The 22,726-nt window shown below is 38.6% G+C and overlaps 1 protein-coding gene across 7 annotated transcripts in view; it reads right to left on the minus strand.

Annotated features, from left to right (window-relative positions):
• ERLIN1 (ER lipid raft associated 1) overlaps positions 1 to 20,776 on the minus strand; it is a 37,520-nt gene extending 16,744 nt beyond the window's left edge. Inside the window, exons 1-7 of one of the 7 annotated variants that reach the window (XM_081159045.1) lie at positions 20,629 to 20,776; positions 20,238 to 20,361; positions 18,397 to 18,478; positions 14,515 to 14,561; positions 12,392 to 12,453; positions 9,765 to 9,890; positions 7,724 to 7,797 (exon numbers count right to left, since the gene is read on the minus strand). In XM_081159045.1, coding sequence (XP_081015171.1) covers positions 7,724 to 7,797; positions 9,765 to 9,890; positions 12,392 to 12,453; positions 14,515 to 14,561; positions 18,397 to 18,478; positions 20,238 to 20,350 — 504 coding nt within the window. In that variant the 5' untranslated portion in view covers positions 20,351 to 20,361; positions 20,629 to 20,776. Of the gene's footprint in view, positions 1 to 7,723; positions 7,798 to 9,764; positions 9,891 to 12,391; positions 12,454 to 13,514; positions 13,550 to 14,514; positions 14,562 to 18,396; positions 18,479 to 20,237; positions 20,362 to 20,628 lie in introns of those variants that run through there. The other 6 variants (XM_081159046.1, XM_081159048.1, XM_081159047.1 and 3 more) reach the window with 6 other exon arrangements.
• Positions 20,777 to 22,726: the final 1,950 nt, after the last annotated feature.

Consider the following 22,726-nt stretch of genomic DNA (forward strand, 5'->3'; position numbering starts at 1 on the left):
CAACATGTGAAAGAGAACAGTCAAATCTTTATATAATTTTGAGGACTATCATAACTTAATAGAAAAATTAGAGTGAAATGGATTAAGAAACTGGGGACTATGGTGAAAACACTCATTACATGCTGAAAGTGAGGCATGTAAGACCATAAGGAAGAACTTCATGGAGATATCCAGAAGACAAAAATTCAGAACCAGAATTGGTGAGAGAGGCCAGATTTCACCATGTAAATATCAGAAATACAGATGACATCCAACATGTTTTAATATGATTCAAAGGAAAGCACTGTCATTTGCATTTAATTAAGAGCCTAGCCATCTGTCTTTTTAGTCTTACAAAAAGAAGCATAAATTAGAAGTGCTTTCTGTAGATGTCTATCTTGCTGTATGAGGCTTAACAACATACTACATGTTTGCCAATCTTGGGAAATCTCATCATTTTCAAATATGTGAAATTACGAACACTTGTAATAGATACCATGAGTAAACTGTCTCATGAGATTTAATAAATAAAAAACATACTAAAAAACAATGACCAAAATGAACACACACACACACACACACACACACAGACATAGCGAATGGAGCAAGGAAAAAAAACACTGATGAAATAAATTTATCTGTTGAAACTGACTCCTGGGTTATAAACATGTATTTTAAACTTTCAAAAGCTAGCATATAATATAGTCACTCCCCTAAATAACACAGAAAAAAATATCAAGAATGCCTATTTTCACTCTAATTTGCCATAGTAGTTGTTCAAGAAAAATGGGATATAAATATAGCGCAGGGAAAAATTAAAATACTGATTGTTACAGAGAATATTCATTTGACAACAAATATTAATTGGCTACCTAGTCTGTGCCAAGTGCTGCTGTTCTAGGCATTGTGGATACATCAATAAACAAGGCAAAAAACCCCCAAAAAACAAGGCAAGACTACTCTCATGGAATTTAAAATTAAAGAGGGAGAAAACACATCAGACAACAAGAAAAAGCAAATAAATGAACAAGAGAATTTCAGATACAAGTATTATGTGAAAAATTAAAATAGGATGACTTGGAGACTGGGAAATACTAGGCTGTGGAAGGGGAAATAAAGATTTTTATTTTGGCATAATCATGGAACTAAAAAGATCTAAGGAAATTCGTAAAGTTTCGGTCAAGCAAGATAAATAGCTCTTGAGATGTGCTGTACAACATTTTACCTATAGTCAATAATAATGTATTGTACACTTAAAAATTTGTTAAGAGAGTAGATCTCATGTTCAGTGTTTTTAGCACAAACACGCCCCACCCAAACAAGGAAATTAACCAAAAAATTTACTAGAAACAGTGAATTCAGCACACTTGTAGATACACAATAAATTCACCAAGAATCATCTGCGTACCTAAACGCTTAAAAAAAACAAACTACATATTTGACAGCATTAAGACTCATTAAATCCATAAGAATTAATTTAGTTTGGGATAGGACTTTCTCACCTAGGTCAGAAGTTCTAAAAGAAACAAAAATGATGATGTGATTAAGTAAAGCCATAAACTATGCTCCCAATTTTAAAACTTATACACCATTTGAGGTACTTGATATAGGTTAAAATATCAATAATGAAACTCCTCTGGCAGAAATATCAATGGCCATTATTTTTTGAAAAGATAATGTAACTTACAGATTTTAAGTGAATAAAACATTGAATTATCATAACCATATAGTAATATGTTAAAAATAGGAAGGCTGAAAAATAGACTTAAAGTTCTAAAACTGCATTGCAACTATCATAAGAAACTATTTTTTAACAAGATTAAAGCAATCAAAACCTATGAAGATCTTGATCTACCAGTTTAAACGCGCATTATAAAGCAACATTTTTTCATTCAATAACTGTTTTTATAATAAACAACAAATACCTAACTAAATTTAAAAGATCCTTCTTGCTGCTGTGCAGAAAACGATGTGGACAAGAGTAAAAGTGAAAGTATGGAAACAAGATAGGAGACTACTATAGAAGGCCAAGAGATTGTGGCTTGGCCTAAGGAGGTAGCAGTGAAAATGGAGGTGTGAACAGTGTTAGATGGATTTCTTTGATAGGATATGAGGAATGATTAGATGCTAAGGGTAAGGGGGTCAAAGATGCCTCCCATACATCTAGAGTGGTCTTAGGGGAAGAAGGTGCCATTTACTAACAAGAAGGAAAAAACAGGAGAGGAGATTTGATAGGAAAAGACCAAGGGCTCAATAACTGATGAAAGGTTAGAAAACAGAAAGATCAATGGAACAGAACAATGTCCAAAAAAGACTACTATATAATGGAATTTAGCATACAATACAAAGGCATTTCAAACAAAGAGGGAGATTGGGGCATACATTATTTGGTAATTACTGTAGTTATCAAATTGGGGGTGAGGGGGTGATTGGAGCCCTACCTCTCTATTGACATCCAAATGGATTCCAGATGAATTAAAGACTTAAAGCTAAAAATACAACAGTCAAAGCAAAGAAAAATATAATTTGATTTTATTAAAATTTCTATATTTTAAAAGTGGTGAAAGGTTCTTAAAGCATGCCAGCATAGCAAAGCACATAAAGAAAAAATACTAAAATTATCACATAAATTTACAACATAATTTTAAAAAGAGTTGTGGTGATTAACTTATTAAAAATGATTTATTTAAATCAAGGAAAAAAGCAGATGAACAGCAACTAAAAAATGCGCAAACACAATAAACAATTTACAAATGAAATACAAATACAAATAGCCTAGGAATTCAACCTCAATAATTAATACAAAAGACCAGATTTTCTCCAAAAGGATTAAGAGAGTGGGCACGCATCGGCTCATTATTTGAGTCTAATCACACGATCAAATATGTACGAAACTATAGCTCACCAACACTGCTGATGAGAGAGTTTAAGCTGCTAGGTTTTCTGAAAGGCAATTTGGCAATATGTACCAAAAAGTCCCAAATGGGGCATACTCTTTGACTTATCAATCCTACATTTAAGAACTTATCCTAAGGAAAGGATGTTAGTAGATGTATTTATAAGCTTGGTCACTGCAACATGTATATAATAGTAAAAATTGGAAGTCATAGAGATTAAATAAAACCATTAACAAGGATAATGCAGAGGAGAAACAAGATGGCGGCATAGGTAACACCTGTACCCACAACCACATAAAATTTACAACTAAAATACAGAACAACCATCACTCAGAACCTCCTGAAATCTAGCTGAACAGAAGCCCTACAACCAGGGAACTGAAGAAGCACCGAGACTGATAGGAGGGCCTAAATCCTGGTGCTGCAGTTTAAACCCGGGAGGGTCATCTCGGTGGTGGAGGTTTCCTGGAGGAGTGAGGGGTCCCAGCCCCACATCAGGCCCCCAGCACAGGGGACCAGAGCTGGGAAGAGACGTCCCCACAACTTCAGGGTGTGAAAACCAGCGGGGACTGTCGCTGAGGGTCACGAAGGCTGAGGGAATCCCAGGCAGCTCCTCTTAAAGCACCCTCGCATGGACTCACTCAGATGCACTCCTTCTAAGCCCCAGCGCCAGGTGGTGGTGGATTGAAAGAAACCTGGTACATTTAGGGAGGAGCTAACTTGCCTGAAATCGGTGCAAGAGGTGGAGGAGTAGCTTTCTCCGAGACAGAAGAGCTGGCAGAGGCCATTGCTTTTTTGGCGAGCCCTCCCCCCACAGAGCCAGCAGGTAGGCACCATATTTGAATCTTTAGCACCTGACTCACACCTTTGGCCCTGCCCCGGTGATTCCCGGAGGCCCCGCCCCTCCCTACCTGCAAGCTCATCCAAGCCATTTCCAGGGGCTTTTCTGTGCAAGTGATCTCTCGAGCCTCATGCTTAGGACTTTCCTAAAATCTCTCAAACAAGCAGCAGCGTGCCCCATATGGCTTGATAAGTGGCCCTAGGCCTGGCACTAGTGGCGGTCTTCATTGGCTCATAGCTTGGCCTCTCCTGGACACCTCCAAGCTCAGCACAAGTAGCAGCCAACTACGGTTTGCTGTATAGCTCATGCTGGGTGGCCCTGGGCAAGGCACTGGCAGAGGATGACTTTGCACTTCCCAGGAGGCCCCAGAGACAGTGCACCTGGTGGTAAGACTCGACCACACTGGATTACAACCCTACCACATCCACGAGTGACACACTCAAGGGGCTCATTTGGCAAACACCAAAGCTCCTCTGAAGTAAATCCTGCTCCCCAGGGGTGTCTCCAGCACAGCAGCTCTTTGGCTGTAGTTGCACTGGCCCTCACAGCCAATTGGCCTGGGGGACAATTCCTCCCAGTGACGCCAACAGCAACCAAGGCTCAACTAAAACAGGACAGTGCACATGGTCAACACAGGGGAGCACCTAGAAGGCCCAGCTCAGGTGACTGGAAAGGCTGAGCCACTGGACCCTACAGGACACTTACTACACAAAACCACTCTACAAACTCCAGGAGATATAGTAGCTCTACCTAATACACAGAAACAAAGACCTGGAAGGAGCCAAAATGTGGAGGTCAAGAAACATGTCACAAAGGAAAGAACAGAAGAAATCTCTAGAAAAGGAACTAAATGAAATAGAACCAAGCAAGTGAACAGATACAGAGTTCAGAACTTTGGTTATAAGGATGCTTAAGGATATTAGTAAGACTATTATGAAAACAAGTGAGACCATCGACGATGACCTCATAAAATACCTATCAGAAATGAAGGCTACACAAACTGAAATGAAGAATAATTTACAGGGTAGAGGACGTTGAGAATCAAATCAGCAATTTGGAACGTGAGGAAACAAAAAACACCCAACCAGAAGAGCAAAAAGAAAAAAGAATCCAGAAATATGAAGATAGTATAAGGAGTCTCTGGCACAACTTCAAGTGGCCCAACATTCATATTATTGGGGTGCCAGAAGGAGAAGAAAGACAATGAGAAATTGAAAACCTATTTGGAAAAATAATTACAGAAAACTTCCTCTTCCTGGGGAAAGAAATAGACTTACAAGTCCAGGAAGCACAGAGAGTCCCAAACAAGAGGAACCCAAAGAGGCTCACAGCAAGACATATCATAATTAAAATGCCAAAGGTTAAAGACAAAGAGAGAATCTTAAAAGCAGCAAGAGAAAAGCAGTTAGTTTTCTACAAGGGAGCACCCATACAACTGTAAGCTGATTTCTCAACAGAAACTTTGCAGGCCAGAAGGGAGTGGAAAGAAATATTCAAAGTGATGAAAAGGAAGAACCTACAACCAAGATTACTCTACCCAGCAAAGCTATCATTTAGAATTGAAGGTCAGATAAAGAGCTTCTCAGACAAGGAAAAGCTAAAGGAGTTCATCACCACCAGACTAGTACTACATGAAATGCTGAAGGGTCTTCTTTAAGAAGAAGCTAATGAACAAAAGAATCTGACAAATTAAATGGATCCAGAGACATTGATGCATGCAACAGACAATCATATTTTAGAGGGCAGAGGGAAGGGGGGTGAGGGGTGGGAGGAGATTAACCAAAGAAGTTATATGCACATATACATAACCCATGGACACGGACAATGATGGGGTGAAGGCCTGGGGAGGGGGTGGGAAGGAGGTGGAGGGGGTCAATTAGGGGGGGAAAATGGGACACCTGTAGTGCTTTCAACAATAAAGATAAATTAAAAAACAAACAAAAAACAGTGATAATGCGGCAAATCTTTATTTATGACTTGAAAAGATGCTTATATATACTGTAAGTGAAAGAAAGCAGCTATAGCATGATTCTACTTTAGTTTAACATTATTTATACTTTTAAACAAACATGTTCCTCTAGATTAAAAAGAATCTGGGAAGATACAATAAACTCTTATCTCTGCATAGTAAGATTACTGGTTAATTTCACTTTGTTATTCATCTTTTCCTAAATATCTATTTTTTTTACAACATAGTGTATAACATGTGTGTATAAAAATACCCAGAATATACTAAGTATTACTACAAATCAATAAGAAAAAAATCCAATAGATAAATGGGAAACTGAGAGAGGAGAGTAGGAATGACAAAAATAAATAAATAAATCAAAAGATGCTCAAGCTCATTTAATAACTAAGGAAATGCAAATCAAAGAGAGAGAGAACCTCACATCTATCCATTTAGCAAAAATTAACATGTCTGATTGCTTCAAATCTGGTGAGGTTGTAGAGAAACAAGTATTCACACATACTACTGGTAAGAACGTAGAATTGTACAGCCACTTCGAAAGATAATTTGTACATACAAGGAGATGTGTCAGGAATGTTCACTGCATTATTGCTTACTGACAGAAAAAAAGAAAAGAAAGAAACACTAGCGAAATGGTTATGTAATAAAAGACAAGGAATTCTAGGCAGCTGTTAAAAAGAATAAGCTACATCTCCAAGCAACACCTGTGCAGAATCTAAGAATCTTTGGCAGTCACATTTATTATCTTTAAACATGAAAAGCTACTCCAGCCACAACTAAATGTACAACCAATCGGATTTTGCAAAGTTAGCTCTGGACATTTCAAATGACCCCTTAACTTTGGTGGCTCCCCCTCAGGCACCCATCAGAGATAATGGCACAATATGAATGAGGACAGGCAAAACTCTAGCCATCTTTCCAGTGTTGTTTATGAGATAACACACGATCACTCACAGTGAATGCACACTCTCAGTAGCAATGCAACACTTGAGACATGTGACACCAAACAAAGCTTTATCTTTAGCTGCAGTAATGTTCACTACAAGGATCAACTGATCTCCTAGAAACTCTGAGAAATGATATTGGAGAAGCCATATTACCACTTCTCAGGTAATCCAGATCCAGGACCATGGCTTTCAAATGTTACTGATCATAACCACAGTAAGAAACACATTTTACAGTGACACCCAATATAAACACCTATCCACATACTTATGTAAAACAAAAATTTCACAGAATGACTTAAACTTACTAGATGGCATGCACTGATTTCCTATTCAACTCCATTTTACTTTAAATGCTGGTCATTACCCACTAAAACTGATTTTAGAACCCACTATGGATTTCAACCCATTCTGAAAAAAATATTGACCCAAAAAAGCAGGCATATAACCGCTCACCATTCTATCTCCCAATGCTGCAGCCCGCTGCCGCCACCACCACTGCCACCATTAATTTCATCTGCTGCCTTGCTTTTAACTCAGGCCATCCCACCCACTTGAAATACCTTCTTTACTCCTTTCCCCTCTATAAATCCTATTAATTACAGATCTATCTAAAATCCTGACTCAATCACAGTTGTTTCTAGGAAGACTCTCTTGAAAGAGTTCAGACTCTCTGAACTCTTATAGCAATAATAATCCAATTTGTCTGTCAATTAATACTTCAGGAAATCTTTGTCTAGAATTATTATTTAAATCTTATACTTGAAATCCTTTTTCACAATCCTACTGAGGGCAAGGACTACTCTTACACTGATGTATAATCATTATTTTATCTTAGTAATGCCTCACACGTAGCAGTATGTGGATTTTATTTCCTTGTAATAGCCTCAACTTCTCTGTTCCCTCTAATAGTTCATGATAAGCTGTAAGAGTATTTTATTTCGGCAGAGACCTAAAGTCAAACTGAGGAAGGTGTCCTATGAATTACCACAGCACTTTGATTAAATAACTGCAGAATAAACAGTCTAATGAAAGGCCCATTAAATTCAAAGCTCTCAAAATTCCCAGAGAATTTCTCAAGAAAAAGGCTTACCTGTATAGTGAGGCCTGGTGCCAGGACGTTTAAATCTTTCTGCAGAGCTTGCTTCAGGTTTTCATCTATTTGATCTGTTTTTGAAGCCAAAAGGAACAGCTCTCATGACATTCAAAAATTTATTTTTACACCATATTAATATTGAAACAAAACCAATCATTATTAGACCTAAAGCTTCCATGGTACTATTCTTTCATAGAGCTTCACACATATATAAAAACAAATGTATATATATATTCTATATATGTTTAGTTTTCCTTTTGTGTGGGAGAAAATGTGAGGAATTATCAAAGAAATCAAGTTGATCCAATAAATAGAGAATCTAAGTTTCCAATATCAATTCAGTGTTGTTACTTAACACATGTCCTGATTCTATTAAAAAAGTTCTTTGCCCAGCTAGGCATGGCTCAGCGGTTGAGCATCGACCTAGGATCCAGGAGATTGCGGTTTGATTCCCGGTCAGGGCACATGCCCCGGCTGCTGGCTCAATCCCCAGTCGGGGGTGTGCAGGAGGCAGCCAATCAATGATGACTCTCTCATCATTGATGTTTCAACTCTCTCTCTCCCTCTCCCTTCCTCTCTCTGAAATCAATAAAGATATATTAAAAATTAAAAAAAAATTTTAATAAAAAATAAATTAAAAAATTCCTATCTTCAGTCAGTCTTTACCCCAAATCCTCAAATAACTAAATTTCATTTTCATGGATCTCTGCCTATTATTTTGGATTTAAAAATAGAAAGGACATGGGGGGTGGGGGAGAGGCTCACAGGAAGGACTTTGCAGCACACAAAAATGGACAATAAATAATAAAGATGTTACTTCACTTGGCCTTATAACTAATGAATTTTCAATCCACATCAACAGTACTTTTACCATTATTAAAAAGACAGGTGACGAGACAAATCAGGACAGTTTTCTCATAAACTATCCCAAGAGTTGTCAATCATCAAGGAATCAATTGGTAGATTTCTAAACTGATTAACCATCCCTATACCTGCCTCTAAGAAATTCACTAGGAATTCCAGGAAGAAAAAGTGAGCAGCCAATAGCAACAACCCAACCCCTAGACAGAGTTTTCACTATTATAAATGAAAAGTAATTTGTGCAAAAAAAGAGTAAATATAGGAGGCCTGAAGCTGCCATCCTTAGAAAGGCCTGTTTACCAGTTGGCCCTTGGCTTGTCAACTGGGAACTTGGATTCAGAGAGGATTCCCACCAATCCCAGAATTGGTAAGAATGACTCGCTGTGCCTAAATTGTTTATACAAACAATGTATAAACATCTGCTTTATGCCAAACATCTGCTTTTCTTCTGGGAGTCTGGAATTTTGATATGCACCAGGCAGAAGGGGCCTACATGACCAGTCCCCCAAAAAAATCCTGGGCAGTGAATCTCTAATGAGCTTCCCTAAGTAGACAACACTTCACATGTGTTGTCACTATTCAGTGCTGGCGTAATTAAGCGTATCCCGCTTGACTCCACTGGGAGAACACTCTTGAAAGCTTGTGCCTCGTTTCCTTCAGACTTCACCCATGTGCCTTTTCCTTTTGCTGATTTTGCTTTGCATTCTTTTGCTGTAATACATCTTAGCTAAGAGTACAACTATATACTGAGTCCTGTTAGTCCTTCCAGCAAATAAATCAAAGGTGGAGGTGGATCTTGGGAAACTCCAAGACGCAGACTTCTAAATTTCCCCAAATTATCTATTAAAATAGAAATAAAGCTAATTTTTAGTAAGTTATCACAGTAAAAACAGAACACAGTCTGTTAGTGATGATCTTTTTCTAGTCTCCACTAAGTTATATATTACATACTTCAGAAAATGGTTATTCTTAAAACACCTTGTCTGAGTAACTAGTTAATTTAATCATAAGAAATTTAAGCTTAAGATAAAGAATATTTTAAAGACAGCTGCTCTATTATAAATTCAGAAGGAATGCTCACATAGCATGTTTACTAATGTTATTAGAACGTCCATAAATGAGTTGAACAAGATTTCCAACTGGTTACTTACGTATTCAAAACAAGTAAGACACTTACCAAACAATTCAATGTAAACTTCTTGAAGTGTGTGGGCGCTGCAAAACTGGTTCAGCTCATGGTGGATTTTATTGAAGATTAAGGTCTTGTCATAGTCTGCCGTGTAGTTCCTCACAATATCAAACACTGAAGGAGAGAGGTAGAGTCCATGTTTACCCATGCATCTTCTAATTCAGCCAAGGTAAAAGTTACACAGATATAATACATATGTGGAAAAGTGCCAACAAAACAGTGAAAACAATGAAACACAACTCACAAACCTTGATATGTTCCTTGTGCTCAATTTTCCAGATATTACTGCATTTGTAATTTTAATAGGCATATTTCGAATTCCATACTAAGAAGAGTAGACATATCTTGGAGGTAATAAGGAACTGAAAGTTTTCAGGCAAGGGCATGATACAATCAGATTTGTACTTTGGCAGCAGTATGAAGATGAATTGTGAGGCACAAAGATCAGAGGCAGGACAGTGTAAGGTAATTACATATGGCAAAGCAAAAGTTTAGCTAAGTGGTAGAGGGCTTGAACTACTTGAGGAACAGTGAGAATAAAAGAAGGAAGCAGCTGCAAAAGACCATTTTCAAAAAGGCAGTTTTTAAAGGCTGTTAAAAAAAGACACCAGACTAGAAGGGAAAGAAGCAAACATTTACTGGGTCAGGCTTTATGTCAGGCAATTTACATACATAAGTATTCAATTCTCACAAAAAAATCTAATTGAGGAAACTGAGAAACAGAGAATTTCAGAAATGTGCCTAAGGGCACATACTAGACCATACCTGTACCTGTGCTTTAACTATTAAAACATGGGGGTTGGGGTTGGGTGAGAAAGGTGAAGGGATTAAGAAGTACAAACTGGAAGTTACAGAATAGTCATCAGGATGTAAATTACAGCATAGGGAATACAGTCAACAATATTCTAATAACTATGTATGATGTCAGATAGGCACTAGATTTATCAAGGTGATAATTTCATAACATATATAAATGTCTAATCACTGGGTTGGAAACCTGAAACTAATATTGTACATTAACTGTAATTGAAAAGTAAAAAATTAAAAAACAGCAACATGCTGCTATCTTCCCTTCAAACCCAAAGACGTGCTCCACTGGCCTTCCCTTGATAATAGGCCATCAATAAATACTTGCTGACTAATTCATTTGCTTGGTCATTTCCAAATGAATTGGTAATCCAATAGCTTCCTCTTTATCTCTGGCCACAAAACAGCAACCTCCCCTTCTTCTATTTTCCCAATCATAATCCATTCCACTGATTTGTTACCAGGGAAAGTAGATGAAAAAGACAAGGAAAATAGTTAATCACTGAAAAACACAATCCAAATCTACTTGGCTGTAATACAGCTTGCTCTCTGCTCTAAATCCTTTTGCTCTTTGTGCCTGTTCAGTGACATGAAATTCAGTATGACCTTACATTCCAATACATATTTGGTATCATGTCTCCTTAAGGCATAAGTTCCAACTTCACCTTTTTAATTTTTTTCCAAACACAGTATCCTGTACAAATTAGGCATGCCAATTTTAGTAATAAGGATAAAGATAAAATAGCATATCTTTCCACTGAAAGCAGGGTCTTGAAGAGACCCATGTATACCCACATTCATAGCAGCACTATTCACAATGGCTAAAGGGTGGAGGCAACTCAAGTGGCCATGACGAATGATGGATAAACAAAATGTGGTATATACATACAATGGAATATTATTCAGCCTTAAAAAGGATATCCTGATATATGTTACAACATGGATGAACCTTGAACATTATGCTAAGTGAAATAAGCCAACCATTAAAAGGCAATCGTATGATTCCACTTCTATAAGGTACTTAGAGCAGTCAGAATCAGAGACAGAAAGTAGAATGACAGTTGCCAGGGGTTGAAGAGAAGAGAAAATGGGGAGTTATTGTTCAATGGATATAGAGTTTCATTTTGCAAGACGAAAAGAGTTATAAAGATGGAGTTGGTGATGGTTGTATAACAATGTGAATGTATTTAATATCACTGAACCATACACTTAAAAAATGGTTAAGATGATTTATATTATGTGTATTTTGCAACAACCAAAAACAGGGGGGAAAATCAAACAAAAAAAAGGCAGATTTTCTTCAGAACTAATTAAGTTTTTTAACAGTACCCACTCCATTTCTGGGTTTTCATCTTTTACCAAGAAAATGATTTCCCCACACGGAGGACTTTCAGATTGCTTTGCAAGTTATAGCAAATCTCACAACCAGAAAAGACTTTTCTATGGTCACAAATCAATGTGGCCTAGGAATTGAACAATTATAGATTTTTAGCATGCATTTATGATCTCTCATTCTGACTGGATAAAATGATACTTTCTAGAAATAATCAATAACTATCTTGCTCTAAAAAAAAAAAAAAAAAAAAAGTAACCCATTCAGTTATAGAAAGTCAACTCTTCCCAGGACTTGTGACCTATTTCTGCCACCATTCCCTAGAAATGAAAAATATCCCAGTGATTATTTTTTTATACATATCAGAAATAAATGAGGTCATAAGACTTTACAAGTACCTTTCTATTCCTCAGGGAATCTGTTATATATTCTCTGATTATAACTATAAAAACAACCGAACAGATCAGTACCATACCTGCATAAGGGGCCAACATATTAACCACTTCTATTCGGTCAATATAGATCATGACCCCACCACTGGGGGAAAAAAAAAGAAATGGAAAAAGTGTGAGCCAAATACAAATCTATTTTAATCCCAGATCATCAAATATAGCACATGTGATAGAAATTTATAAAGAAAATATAAAGACATACTACTGATTAAAATGACTCCACTAATTACTACTCAAATAACTCTATATATATATACACTTAGTTCTTCTCATAACAAAGGTTCACCCCTGCAACTATTGTGATCAATTCAGCTCACATGAAGACTAAACCTATAATCTGAAGTGACTTAGCACTTTGCCCTTATTAACTGAAGCCAACAGATAAAGCAGTGCTCTTCTCAAAGTCTTCCATCAAGAAACCAAGTAGAGGTGTGGAGGCTAGCCACAGTATAAAATCTTTTGGTTTCTTACCTTATCTTAGTAATTCGTCAAGGGCTTTTACATTTTATCTGTATTTATTCTAGTATAAAAAATTTTTCCCCTTGACGTAGCCGGTTTAGCTCAGTAGTTAAAGCATCAGTCTGTGTACTGAAGGGTCCCGGGTTCGATTCTAGCCAAGGGCACGTACTTCAGTTACAAGTTCTCCCCGCCCTGGTGTGCAGTAGGCAACCAATCAATGTGTCTCATCTCCTTCCTTCCCTCCCTCCCTCCCTCCCTCCCTCCCTCCCTCCCTCCCTCCCTCCCTCCCTCCCTCCCTTCCTTCCTCCCTCCCTCCCCCCCCCCCGCCCCCCTGCCCCCTTCCTCCCTGCCTCCTTCCTCCCTCCCTCTCCCTCCCTCCTTCCCTTCCACTCTCTCTGAAAAGCGATGGAAAAAATATCCTTGGGTAAGAATTAAAAAAATAATAATTTTTTTTTCTCCTCAAGTAAAACTGTCACTCTAGAAAGACAGTGGCTTCCTATACTTTCTAGCCTACCGTGAGGGGCATATGAACTTCAACTTGAGATACTTGAAGAGATTTTGAAAGTAAACAACTAGGCCTTCCTACCAACTTACATTTTTTCCCAATTAAAAAAAAAGAGTAATACATGCTTACTAAAAAAAATCTGAAAAAAATAGGAAAGTAAAAAAGATGAACATGAAATTTACCCAAAATCTCACCAGCTGCAAATTTTGAGTAATCTCTAAAGGGAATCCATAAAAGAAAGTTACAGATAGACCTAGGGAGAACTTATCACATATGCTAACTTAAAACACAGAAAACTTGATCCCTTTTAAAAAGCATTTCTGTCCTTCTATTGATGTCAAAGCTTCTTTTATATAGGCTTGTAACAGATATTTTACAAGTCATTTAAAATAGAGCACTAAAAATACCTTGAATTTTACATTCTTTTTTTGATACAATTCAATGTACTGATTATATTCTAGAAATAACTTGTGCCTTGCTTGCCTTTCTTTCCTTAAAACTCTTTGAAACTCTTTAACACAGCCATTTTCAAAGTAGGCTCCTAAGACCAGTAGTAGCATTATCATTATCTAGGAACTTCCACTAGAAATGAAAATTCTTGGGCCTCATTCCAGACCTACTGAATCAGAAACTCTAAATTAGATGGCTTTTAATACTACAGATGACAGGTTAGATGATTTCATTTTAAACTATCTGTTATTGAGCATTTACTCTTGATCAAGTGCTGGGTTAGGCACATTATATACACTAATTCTATTCCTTAGTGTAAGTGCAAGATAGGTCTTCTTACCTGATTTTTACAAATGAGGGAAGTAAGCTTAGCAAAATCAATAAAGGCATGTGTGGCAGCAAGGAGTATATGGGAACTCCCTGTACTTTCTGTTCAATTTAGCTATGAACCTAAAACTGTTCTAAAAAAATATAGTTTAAAAAAATTCAAAAAAGCAGATATGGCAGTGATGACATATGAAGTTAGATCTACTGGTTCTTTTCAATAGTGCCCTAATGGCTCAAGATGGAAAGCTCCCATTTGGAGACAAGGCTTTCCTCAAATATTGCTCAAAAGAGAAATCTCCTGGAGTTATTTTCATGCCTGTTAGAAAGATGTTTAAGTGATCACAGCTTATGAACAGAAACTCCATCTAAACTAAAGGGAGGTTGGTAAGTGAGGAGAAAGCTTACCTTGTCCCACAAGGCACATTTTTAACTTCATCTGTTTGTAGTGTTGTCTGGGGAGGAAAAAATATCTCATCAATACTCAGGACACAAATCATCAAAGAACCACTGGTCCCAGATGAAAAACCTCCAGAGAACTACTGAGAGGTGTAGAAAGCTCCACTAAATTTTCAGTCACCAAAGATTAACTATCAAAGTAATTTCTTTTTGTATCCTAGTAGACATGAAAGCTTTGAGACAAAATATTTTATAGCTGATGTTTAAATCAGGATGCATTCGGAAAGTTCTAATGTTCACCCTCGCAGAGCCCTTATTTGCCTGGAACTGGCCTGGCATTACGAACTACATGGCTTACCTACAAGGATGCTACTATGAGGACCTGTGCTCTGAACTTTGATTCTACTGCTAATATTAATGCTTATGATGAAGGTAAAAGATAACTATTATATGCAATCTTTTTCTCTGAAGCTATAGTCAATATTTCAGTTTAGGCTCTAGAAATCTTGCAAATGGTCTGTTCAATTTCCCTTTTAAAAGGTAAATTTAAAAGTGCCACCAGCAGCAATGCTTTCTTCCAGTGAACCAACAACCTGATTCTTAATTACTCTGCCCCTTTGTTTGAATCCAGAATGATTTTCTATTGCACTCTAAGGCCTCCAGATGAATACCTAATGAGTACATTCTAGACACACTGCACCTTACTAAGCACACAGCAACATATTACTTTATGGAATACAAAGGAGAATGGAAGCATGGTCCCTGTTTCCAAAGAGCTCATTATCCAACACAGGAGATAAAATCCTTACAAAGCAATCTATAACAGGTATAAAATAACAGAGTATAAACTGAATTGTTAGGTATTAAATGGCAGAGAGTAAAGTGATAGGTTGAAAAGCTCTCTGAAGTAAAGTATTTATAAGCCAAGTCTAGAGGGGGAGAAATAAGAACAGATGAGGGAGAGGAACATCTTAGGTTCAATGAATATCCTATTCATATACACAAAGTTGAGGGCAAGCCATACGTACAAGCAACAGGAAGCAGATTGGCTTGCCTGCAGCAGAAGGGGCAATACAGATGAAAGATGAAATTCTGAGGAGAGAACACGGTGACATTAGGTAGAGGGCCCTGTGTGTTCACAGGGGTTAAGGAGGGGCTTGGGCTCTCCCTAGTCTATCTTACAGACAGCCACAAAATAAACCTTTCAAAAATATGTTTTTTCCTTAATTCCTGTGCTCATATGTGATGTGGTTCTCAGTGTCTGTCACATTTAGAGGCAAGAAAAACAGTTGGGAAGCTAAAATATTAATTTATCTAGGCTGATTTTTAATAAGGCACATGGAAATTAAAAGCTGTCAACCCAGGAGAAAGGATTTAATAACAGGTTGCATATAAAATTCCAGGAGGGAAAAGAATTGAATGTAACTCTGGGATTGAGAGATAGGGTGATGGTAAACATAGTGACAAGTTTTAGGTAGAGTGAGAGAAGTTAATGAAAAGATGAGTTCAATTTACTGTATTTCCTTCAAAACGTTAACTAAATCCAATTTTAAAACATTAACCAAATTCAATTTCCATATTCTGCATCAACAAAGAAGGCTATGTCTTGTAATGTGTTCCAAAAATTCATAAAAATAAATGTTTTATGTTTCATTTGTATAAGAACAATTTCTTAAAAGGCTTTTATTAATAGAATTCTTTCTTAGAGTGTTACTGTTACACATATTTAAAAAGAACATTCCTATTTAGTCACACTGGCTCCACCATTTATTTTTTTGTAAATGCAAAGTATATTTGTTGACACTAAAAACTCTTTACTAATTTCCATTTCTTGTATGATAATTTATTACAATATATGAATATATATACACTATATATTGTATTTTTATATGTGCAATTAAGCTCTAATATCTACTTAATGTTTATTATCTGTATCTCTTCTGTACATCTATCTCTGCATCAGTATGATTCAACATACTAAGCTCTAAGAAGGCAAGAGACAGATCTGCCTGGCTTTGAAAAGATCTACAGAAGTCCCCAATCTCTAAGGGTATGATGGTGCCATTTATCATTATAAACTGGGCTGTTAGTGAGGTCATGCAATTAAAACTCCTTCTTTCACGGAGGAATAACTGAAGTCTGTATCAGTGAAACCATTTTTGCAAAGTCATGTAATTACTTGGTGTCAGAGCCAGAACCTAAGTCTCCAGGTTTCTGGCTCCACGTTCACTACACCATACTGCTCAATTTAACAACCTTCCCAGAAATATAAATGGATTGCAATCCCTGCCTTCAAGGAGCTTAGAGATTTTCTGGAAAGAAAATACACACAAAAATTTAAAGAATATAAGACATTATTAAAAGAAATAAGACCAAGGGATAAAATTAATAATACAGACTTTCAGACCTATAGATCAGAAGAGGAATTTGCAATGAGCCTTAAGAAGGCTAGCAAGATTTAGACAGTAGAGAAGAAATGAAGGGAAAGATGGGGAGAGGCGAGGTGACGGCATGAACCAAGGCAAGAATGAGTAAGATAGGGAAAACAACATGGAAATAAGTCTGACTAAAGGAAGAACACATTTCACTTCAACAGATACAAATTCTTGCCCTAAGCCATCTAAAAACAAATTGGAAGGAGGCCTGGAGGATTTAAGTATTCATAATGAAACTCTCACTTAGCAAGAAGCCAAGGCTTAAATTACCAGATTAAATATATTAAATTTTCCTCAGTCCTGAGAAATTAGCAGATAGCAGACAAACTTCTGAATCCAAAGATTTATGATCACATTGAGTTTACAAAAGTAGTCACAATCTAATACTATTTTGTCATATCAAAAGATACTTACTAAGTGTCTCTTATGGCCAAGACACTTCTCAATGATAAGATGCTACTTCAAATATTCTGGAATGTTATGAAAATAGAACATTCCTGCCCTAGCCAGTGTGTTGGCTTGAGCAACAAAGGGTCATGGGTTCGATTCCGGGTCAAGTGCACATACCTGGGATGCAGGTTCGATTCCCTGCCCCAGTCAGGTCTCGTGTCGAAGGTAACCAATCAATGTGTCTCTCTTACATCAATGTTTCTCTCCCTCTCTTCCCCTCCCTCCATCCCTTCCATTCTCTCTAAAAATCAATGGAAAAAATATCCTCAGGTGAAGATTAACAACAGCAAAATAATAGAACATTCCCTAATGTTCCACATAAAATTGTGCTTAATGTTCCAGGCAAAAATGTGAGGGAGAAAAGCTGTGTATAAAAATTTAGATCCGCCTGGTCAGCATGGCTCATAAGTTGAGCGTCGACCTATGATCCAGAAGATCACAGTTTGATTCTTGGTCAGGGCACATGCCCGGGTTGCGGGCTCAATCCCTAGCCGGGGGCGTGCAGGAAGCAGCCGATCAATGACTCTCATCACTGATGTTTCTATCTCTCTCTCTCCCACTCCCTTCCTCTCTCTGAAAGTCAATAATTTTTTTTTTTTTTTTTTTAAATTCAGATCTTCCAAGTTAACAGTAGTCCAGGAGCTTGCCTCAAAAGAAACTAAACAGTTCTAAACCAAGTAATCACTGGTTTGTATATCTAGCTATGTTCTGAAGTAATGCTTTTGACAGCAGCAAAAGAAAACCTGCTACATACCACTATACAGATATGAGAAGTCAGTTCTTCTAAGTTGCCTAGCTCTTACTTTTAACATACTTCACCAGAGTGAGGTGGTTCAAAATCATAACCTGTGCTATGACAACTGTACTCTGTACTTTAACTCTTGCATTTAAGTAAATACCACCACTTGCTTAAGCAATAAGGAAATCTATCTCCACCCATAAATGTGGCAACTGTTCCTGTCACACCTGTCTATCCAGTATAGGGGCTTCCCTAGAAATCACTCACCTGCACAGATCTGAATGTGGTAATGAAAGGCAACATGATATGATAGCCTGGTCCACTGGGGCTAGTTAGTAAAGCTCCTCCCCTGCAAAAAGATGTTTCAAATTGACAAGATTATAAAGAGAGAAATTCTCTTTCCAAATCTAAAATGCTGTAATAAGTATTCACTCTTACTCATGCTATTGACCTATTAAAGCCTCACTAATATGAATTACTCGTGATAAACAACTGCTGGTCCCTAAAATATCTGCCACAGCTAAGAAGGTGAAAAAAAATCACATTAAACTGCTGTTACACTTTGTTTCATAAGCTGGACTGACCATACCTCTGGGTCTCCAGCATTGCTCGCAGGTACAAAGGATTTTCATTGATTTTTAACTGTCTGAAAAATACTTGTGAAAAAAAATTCTAATGGCTCTTAGTTGCTATATTTTAACTGTGCATAACATGAGCCAGTTCAAAATATAATGCACTTAATCACCAGGTTGAAAAAGAAAACACAAACTTTCAAGGAAGGAGAACATTTTTGAGGCTCAAGATTCTTTTAATCTCTAAGGCAATTAAAATACTGGGTGCATAAAGTTTATTTAAAAAAACAAAACCAAAAATTCGATGGAAAGATAAAGGGTGAGAGAATAAGAATAAAAATAGAGAGATTATAACTGTGGACTTGTTCACCAAATTCTGGAATGTGAGAACTATGACAGCACATCTTGGAAATCATAAAAAAAGAGGCATTTGGGGGGCAAATATACAAAAGAAGTCCTATTTTACACAGTGAAGAGTAACTTCATAGAACTTCGCTTTCTGTGTGAAAATATAAGTAGGTTTGCAAAGAATTCATAGCAAATAATTAAGAAAAGATAAACAGAAGTCTACCCCTAATTCTTTGAGAACCATACCTTGAAAAGTTCCTTCCTTGATTTTACCACTAGGAAGACAATGCTGAACTTGATGGAAATATGGACTTATCTGTCATTTTTTATGCTAGACCTCTATCTAAGACATATCACTAAAATGGCACTTGAAACTAGTGCTTCACTGGGAAGACTGCTTCTAAGACTCAGGATGGATTTAAAAGTAGAAATATCACTTTTGGAGGATGATGGAAACAAGCAAAAAGTTGAAGCCTTTTCAAGTACATCATTATCGCAATTTCTCCAGATTGTTCTCTCTCTGTCTAGGTCAAAAGGAACTGGTGGTACCATGTTGAAGAAAAAGCTATTTGAGCTCAACTAGAGAGCAACACATTCCACACCATTCCTTTCCTCATCCTGAAAAGAAAGGGGGGGGGGGCGGGACGGACACAACAACCCTATGTTTATGTGTCTCCAGGTCCAGGAACATAACAATTGTCATGGTCATCATGTTTTGGCCTTAAAAGCCAAAACCAGACACTAGGTGCTGTTAAAAGAAAAAAGAAAAAAATCTAAAGAACCATCACAAATAGGACCAGAGTTTCTAAAGAGCATAAAAAGCTCAAACTGAAAGCCTGTAGAGCTGTATGGAATACAACGATTTACCCATCTCTTCAGTTACAGGTGGACTGACCACAGCCTGCCTTCATTTTTTCTACAAATAATTGAGCTTACAATGAATAACTATAGGGACTCAACGTTTGCACAAAATATACATAGCACTAAAATTGCCCAACACCTGCAGGGTTCTCTGCAAAAGCCTGCCTTGGCGCCCACAGTCTCCCTACAGCTGGGACAAAAATCGCTGCCCAGTACAGGAGAGGGCTCCCCCGACGCTGCAGAGGGAGTAACTTCCTAGACGCCGCTCTACCGGGCGTCCTCCTCCTACCTGCTCCAGAACCTGCGCTGGCTGCACACGCGGCTCACCTGTAGTACACAGCCAGGTGTCCTTCCTCGATCTTGTGGATGGAGGCGTAGAGGACGACGACCACCAGACCCACCACTGTAGCCACCAGAACCCGGACCTGAGTCATATTCATCCTTGTTTCTCCTGAATAAGGGAGGAAAAGACCCTCAGCCCCGTAAGAGACAGGCCTACCCTGCACGGTTTCCACCCTCCGCGTCCAGACAGCTGGCTCCCTTCCGCACGCCGAGCCGCGGAGTCCCGTGCCCCTTTGCCCTCATTCATTCCTCCTCGCAGAACCCGTTCACCCCTCGGTAACCCCTCAGCCGAAGGCGCCCCGCGGGCCGCCCGTGCTCGGTGAGCGTCGTGACACCCCCTCTCTCAATGGCTGCTCCCCGGGCAGACGGTACTAACTAAGTCGGGGGTCCAGCCGCAGGGTCCGAAGGGAGGCCGACCCCTCCACCGCGCCTCGCGGATCAGTGACGCATCGCCCCCGCCCGCACGTGCAGCCGCCTCCCCTCCGTGCCAACCGCCGCCAACAGCCGGCCCCGCCCACTCGCCCCGCTCTGCGGCTGCGCGAGCACGCACGCCGACGCAGAGCTCGCCCCGCGACCAAAGGGACGGGGAGCGGACGGGACAAAATTCTCCGGGTTGCCTGAGGCGCAGTTTCCCGAGTAAACGGGAAAGCTGAGGAAGGAGAGGGCTTCTACGACAAGGGACTGGTCAGTTTGTTCTTGTGCAAAGACCCACCCTCACACTCAGTGTGGTAGCTGTTCTATTTATTTGTACTTTTGTGGTTTATACCGAAGCCTACGTGGCAAACAGGTGCTTTAAGAATGGAACCTACACTGAATTCAGGAGCAGCCAGACTTTTGCAAGTAAAGTGGAAGGTTAGAAGAGGCAGATATTCAATCTAACCTCATATTCATTCATCAAGTATTTTTCGGAGTATCTCTTACTGTGCCGGAATGCTAATCTCGTGAGGGCTTTATGAAGGCCATCCAAGCAATAGGAATGGATCCTCTAAGAAAACGAAAAGGTACAGTGAGCATGTGAGCCTCCCTGAAGCCAGTATGATGGAAAGGAGTGGGATGGCAGGCTAGGCCAGGTTTTGAAAGGCTCCAATGCCCCTTTTCTGCAGGGACGGCGTACTGTATGGCTAGAGAATAGAAAGAGACAGGCTTTCTTTTTACTGTATATTCTGTTCTTTTAAAAATATGCATTATGTGCATATGTTAACGAAAAGAAGAGTAGAGACAGGAGTGAGATGGACGAATTCCAGGGAAATTAGGGCAGCATATTAGAGTAGGTTAGGCAGTAAGGGTTACTGTAAGCCTTCAAAGGCTAGCAGCGGGACCATAACTGGACAAGGAGACTTGGGTAGGAGGGCTCTGTAACCTCTTGGGCAGGGAAGTATGGGAAAGGAGTGCTTTAGGTCCAATGAGTCTGCAAAATGGTATAGAGTGTAGATAGATTGGAGGCAGGGAGCGAAGCGGTTAGAAGCTGCAGGCGCAAAGTTGCAATGGTGAAAACTGTGGAAATGGGAAGGGTTAAATAGACTTCAAATCTTCGTTAAAGAAAGCCCTCCCAGACCACTCTACCCTCTTCTTTCAATAAATATACTTACCTATTTCGTTCATTTGCCTTATATTACCTAGGAATATCTGGGACCTTGTCTGTTCCAGATCAACGATATTTGTAGAGCTTAGCTGTTTTAACTTCTAAAAAGCAAAAAGAATGAAAAAAATAACTTGTTCCAGCTCCTGTTTTCTGGATGGATTCTCCTAGTTTTTCATAATATTGCTTGATTTAGAGAATGAAATGCATACAGTTTACAACTGCCATTCAACTCAAAAGTTGTCACCCAGCAAAAAAATAGAGTGGCCAACTCATGCATCAAAAGCAAGTCTGAGGTGATCTTAATATAATAATCTGTCCTGACTCATACTACCTGCCCATATCATATTGGTCAGGCTACCCTGACATCCATCACCCCAGCCACACTACATAAAAATGGCCCCACCCTACAGCAGATCTTTTATCAGGTATTACATTATTTAGACAATACATGATCATGTTAAAAATCCTTTGCCTGGCTGGGCATGGCTCAGCGGTTGAGCCTCGACCTAGGATCCAGGAGATGGAGGTTCAATTCCAGGTCAGGGCACATGCCTGGGTTGCGGGCTCCATCCGGGGGCGTGCAGGAGTCAGCAAATCAATGACTCTCATCATTGATGTTTCTCTCTCTCTCTCTCCCTCTCTTTTCCTCTCTCTGAAATCAGTAAAGACATTTAAAATAATAATAATAATTTCAGTGCTTGGATGGCTTAGTGTTCAGACTCCCAGATAAGCATTCTTTCTTACTGTACTGTCTATTAACTATTTCTGATTTTGCTATCTAGCTCAATATCTTCTATAGGTACCCAATAAATGTTTCTTGATTAAAACCTTCTATAACTAGAGAAGCAAAGGTGAGACTGCCTATTGTAACAGCTGACAAATTTCTATATTT

The sequence above is a fragment of the Miniopterus schreibersii genome (genome assembly GCF_964146895.1).
Source record: "Miniopterus schreibersii genome assembly, chromosome: 14".
Lineage (NCBI taxonomy): Eukaryota > Metazoa > Chordata > Mammalia > Chiroptera > Miniopteridae > Miniopterus > Miniopterus schreibersii.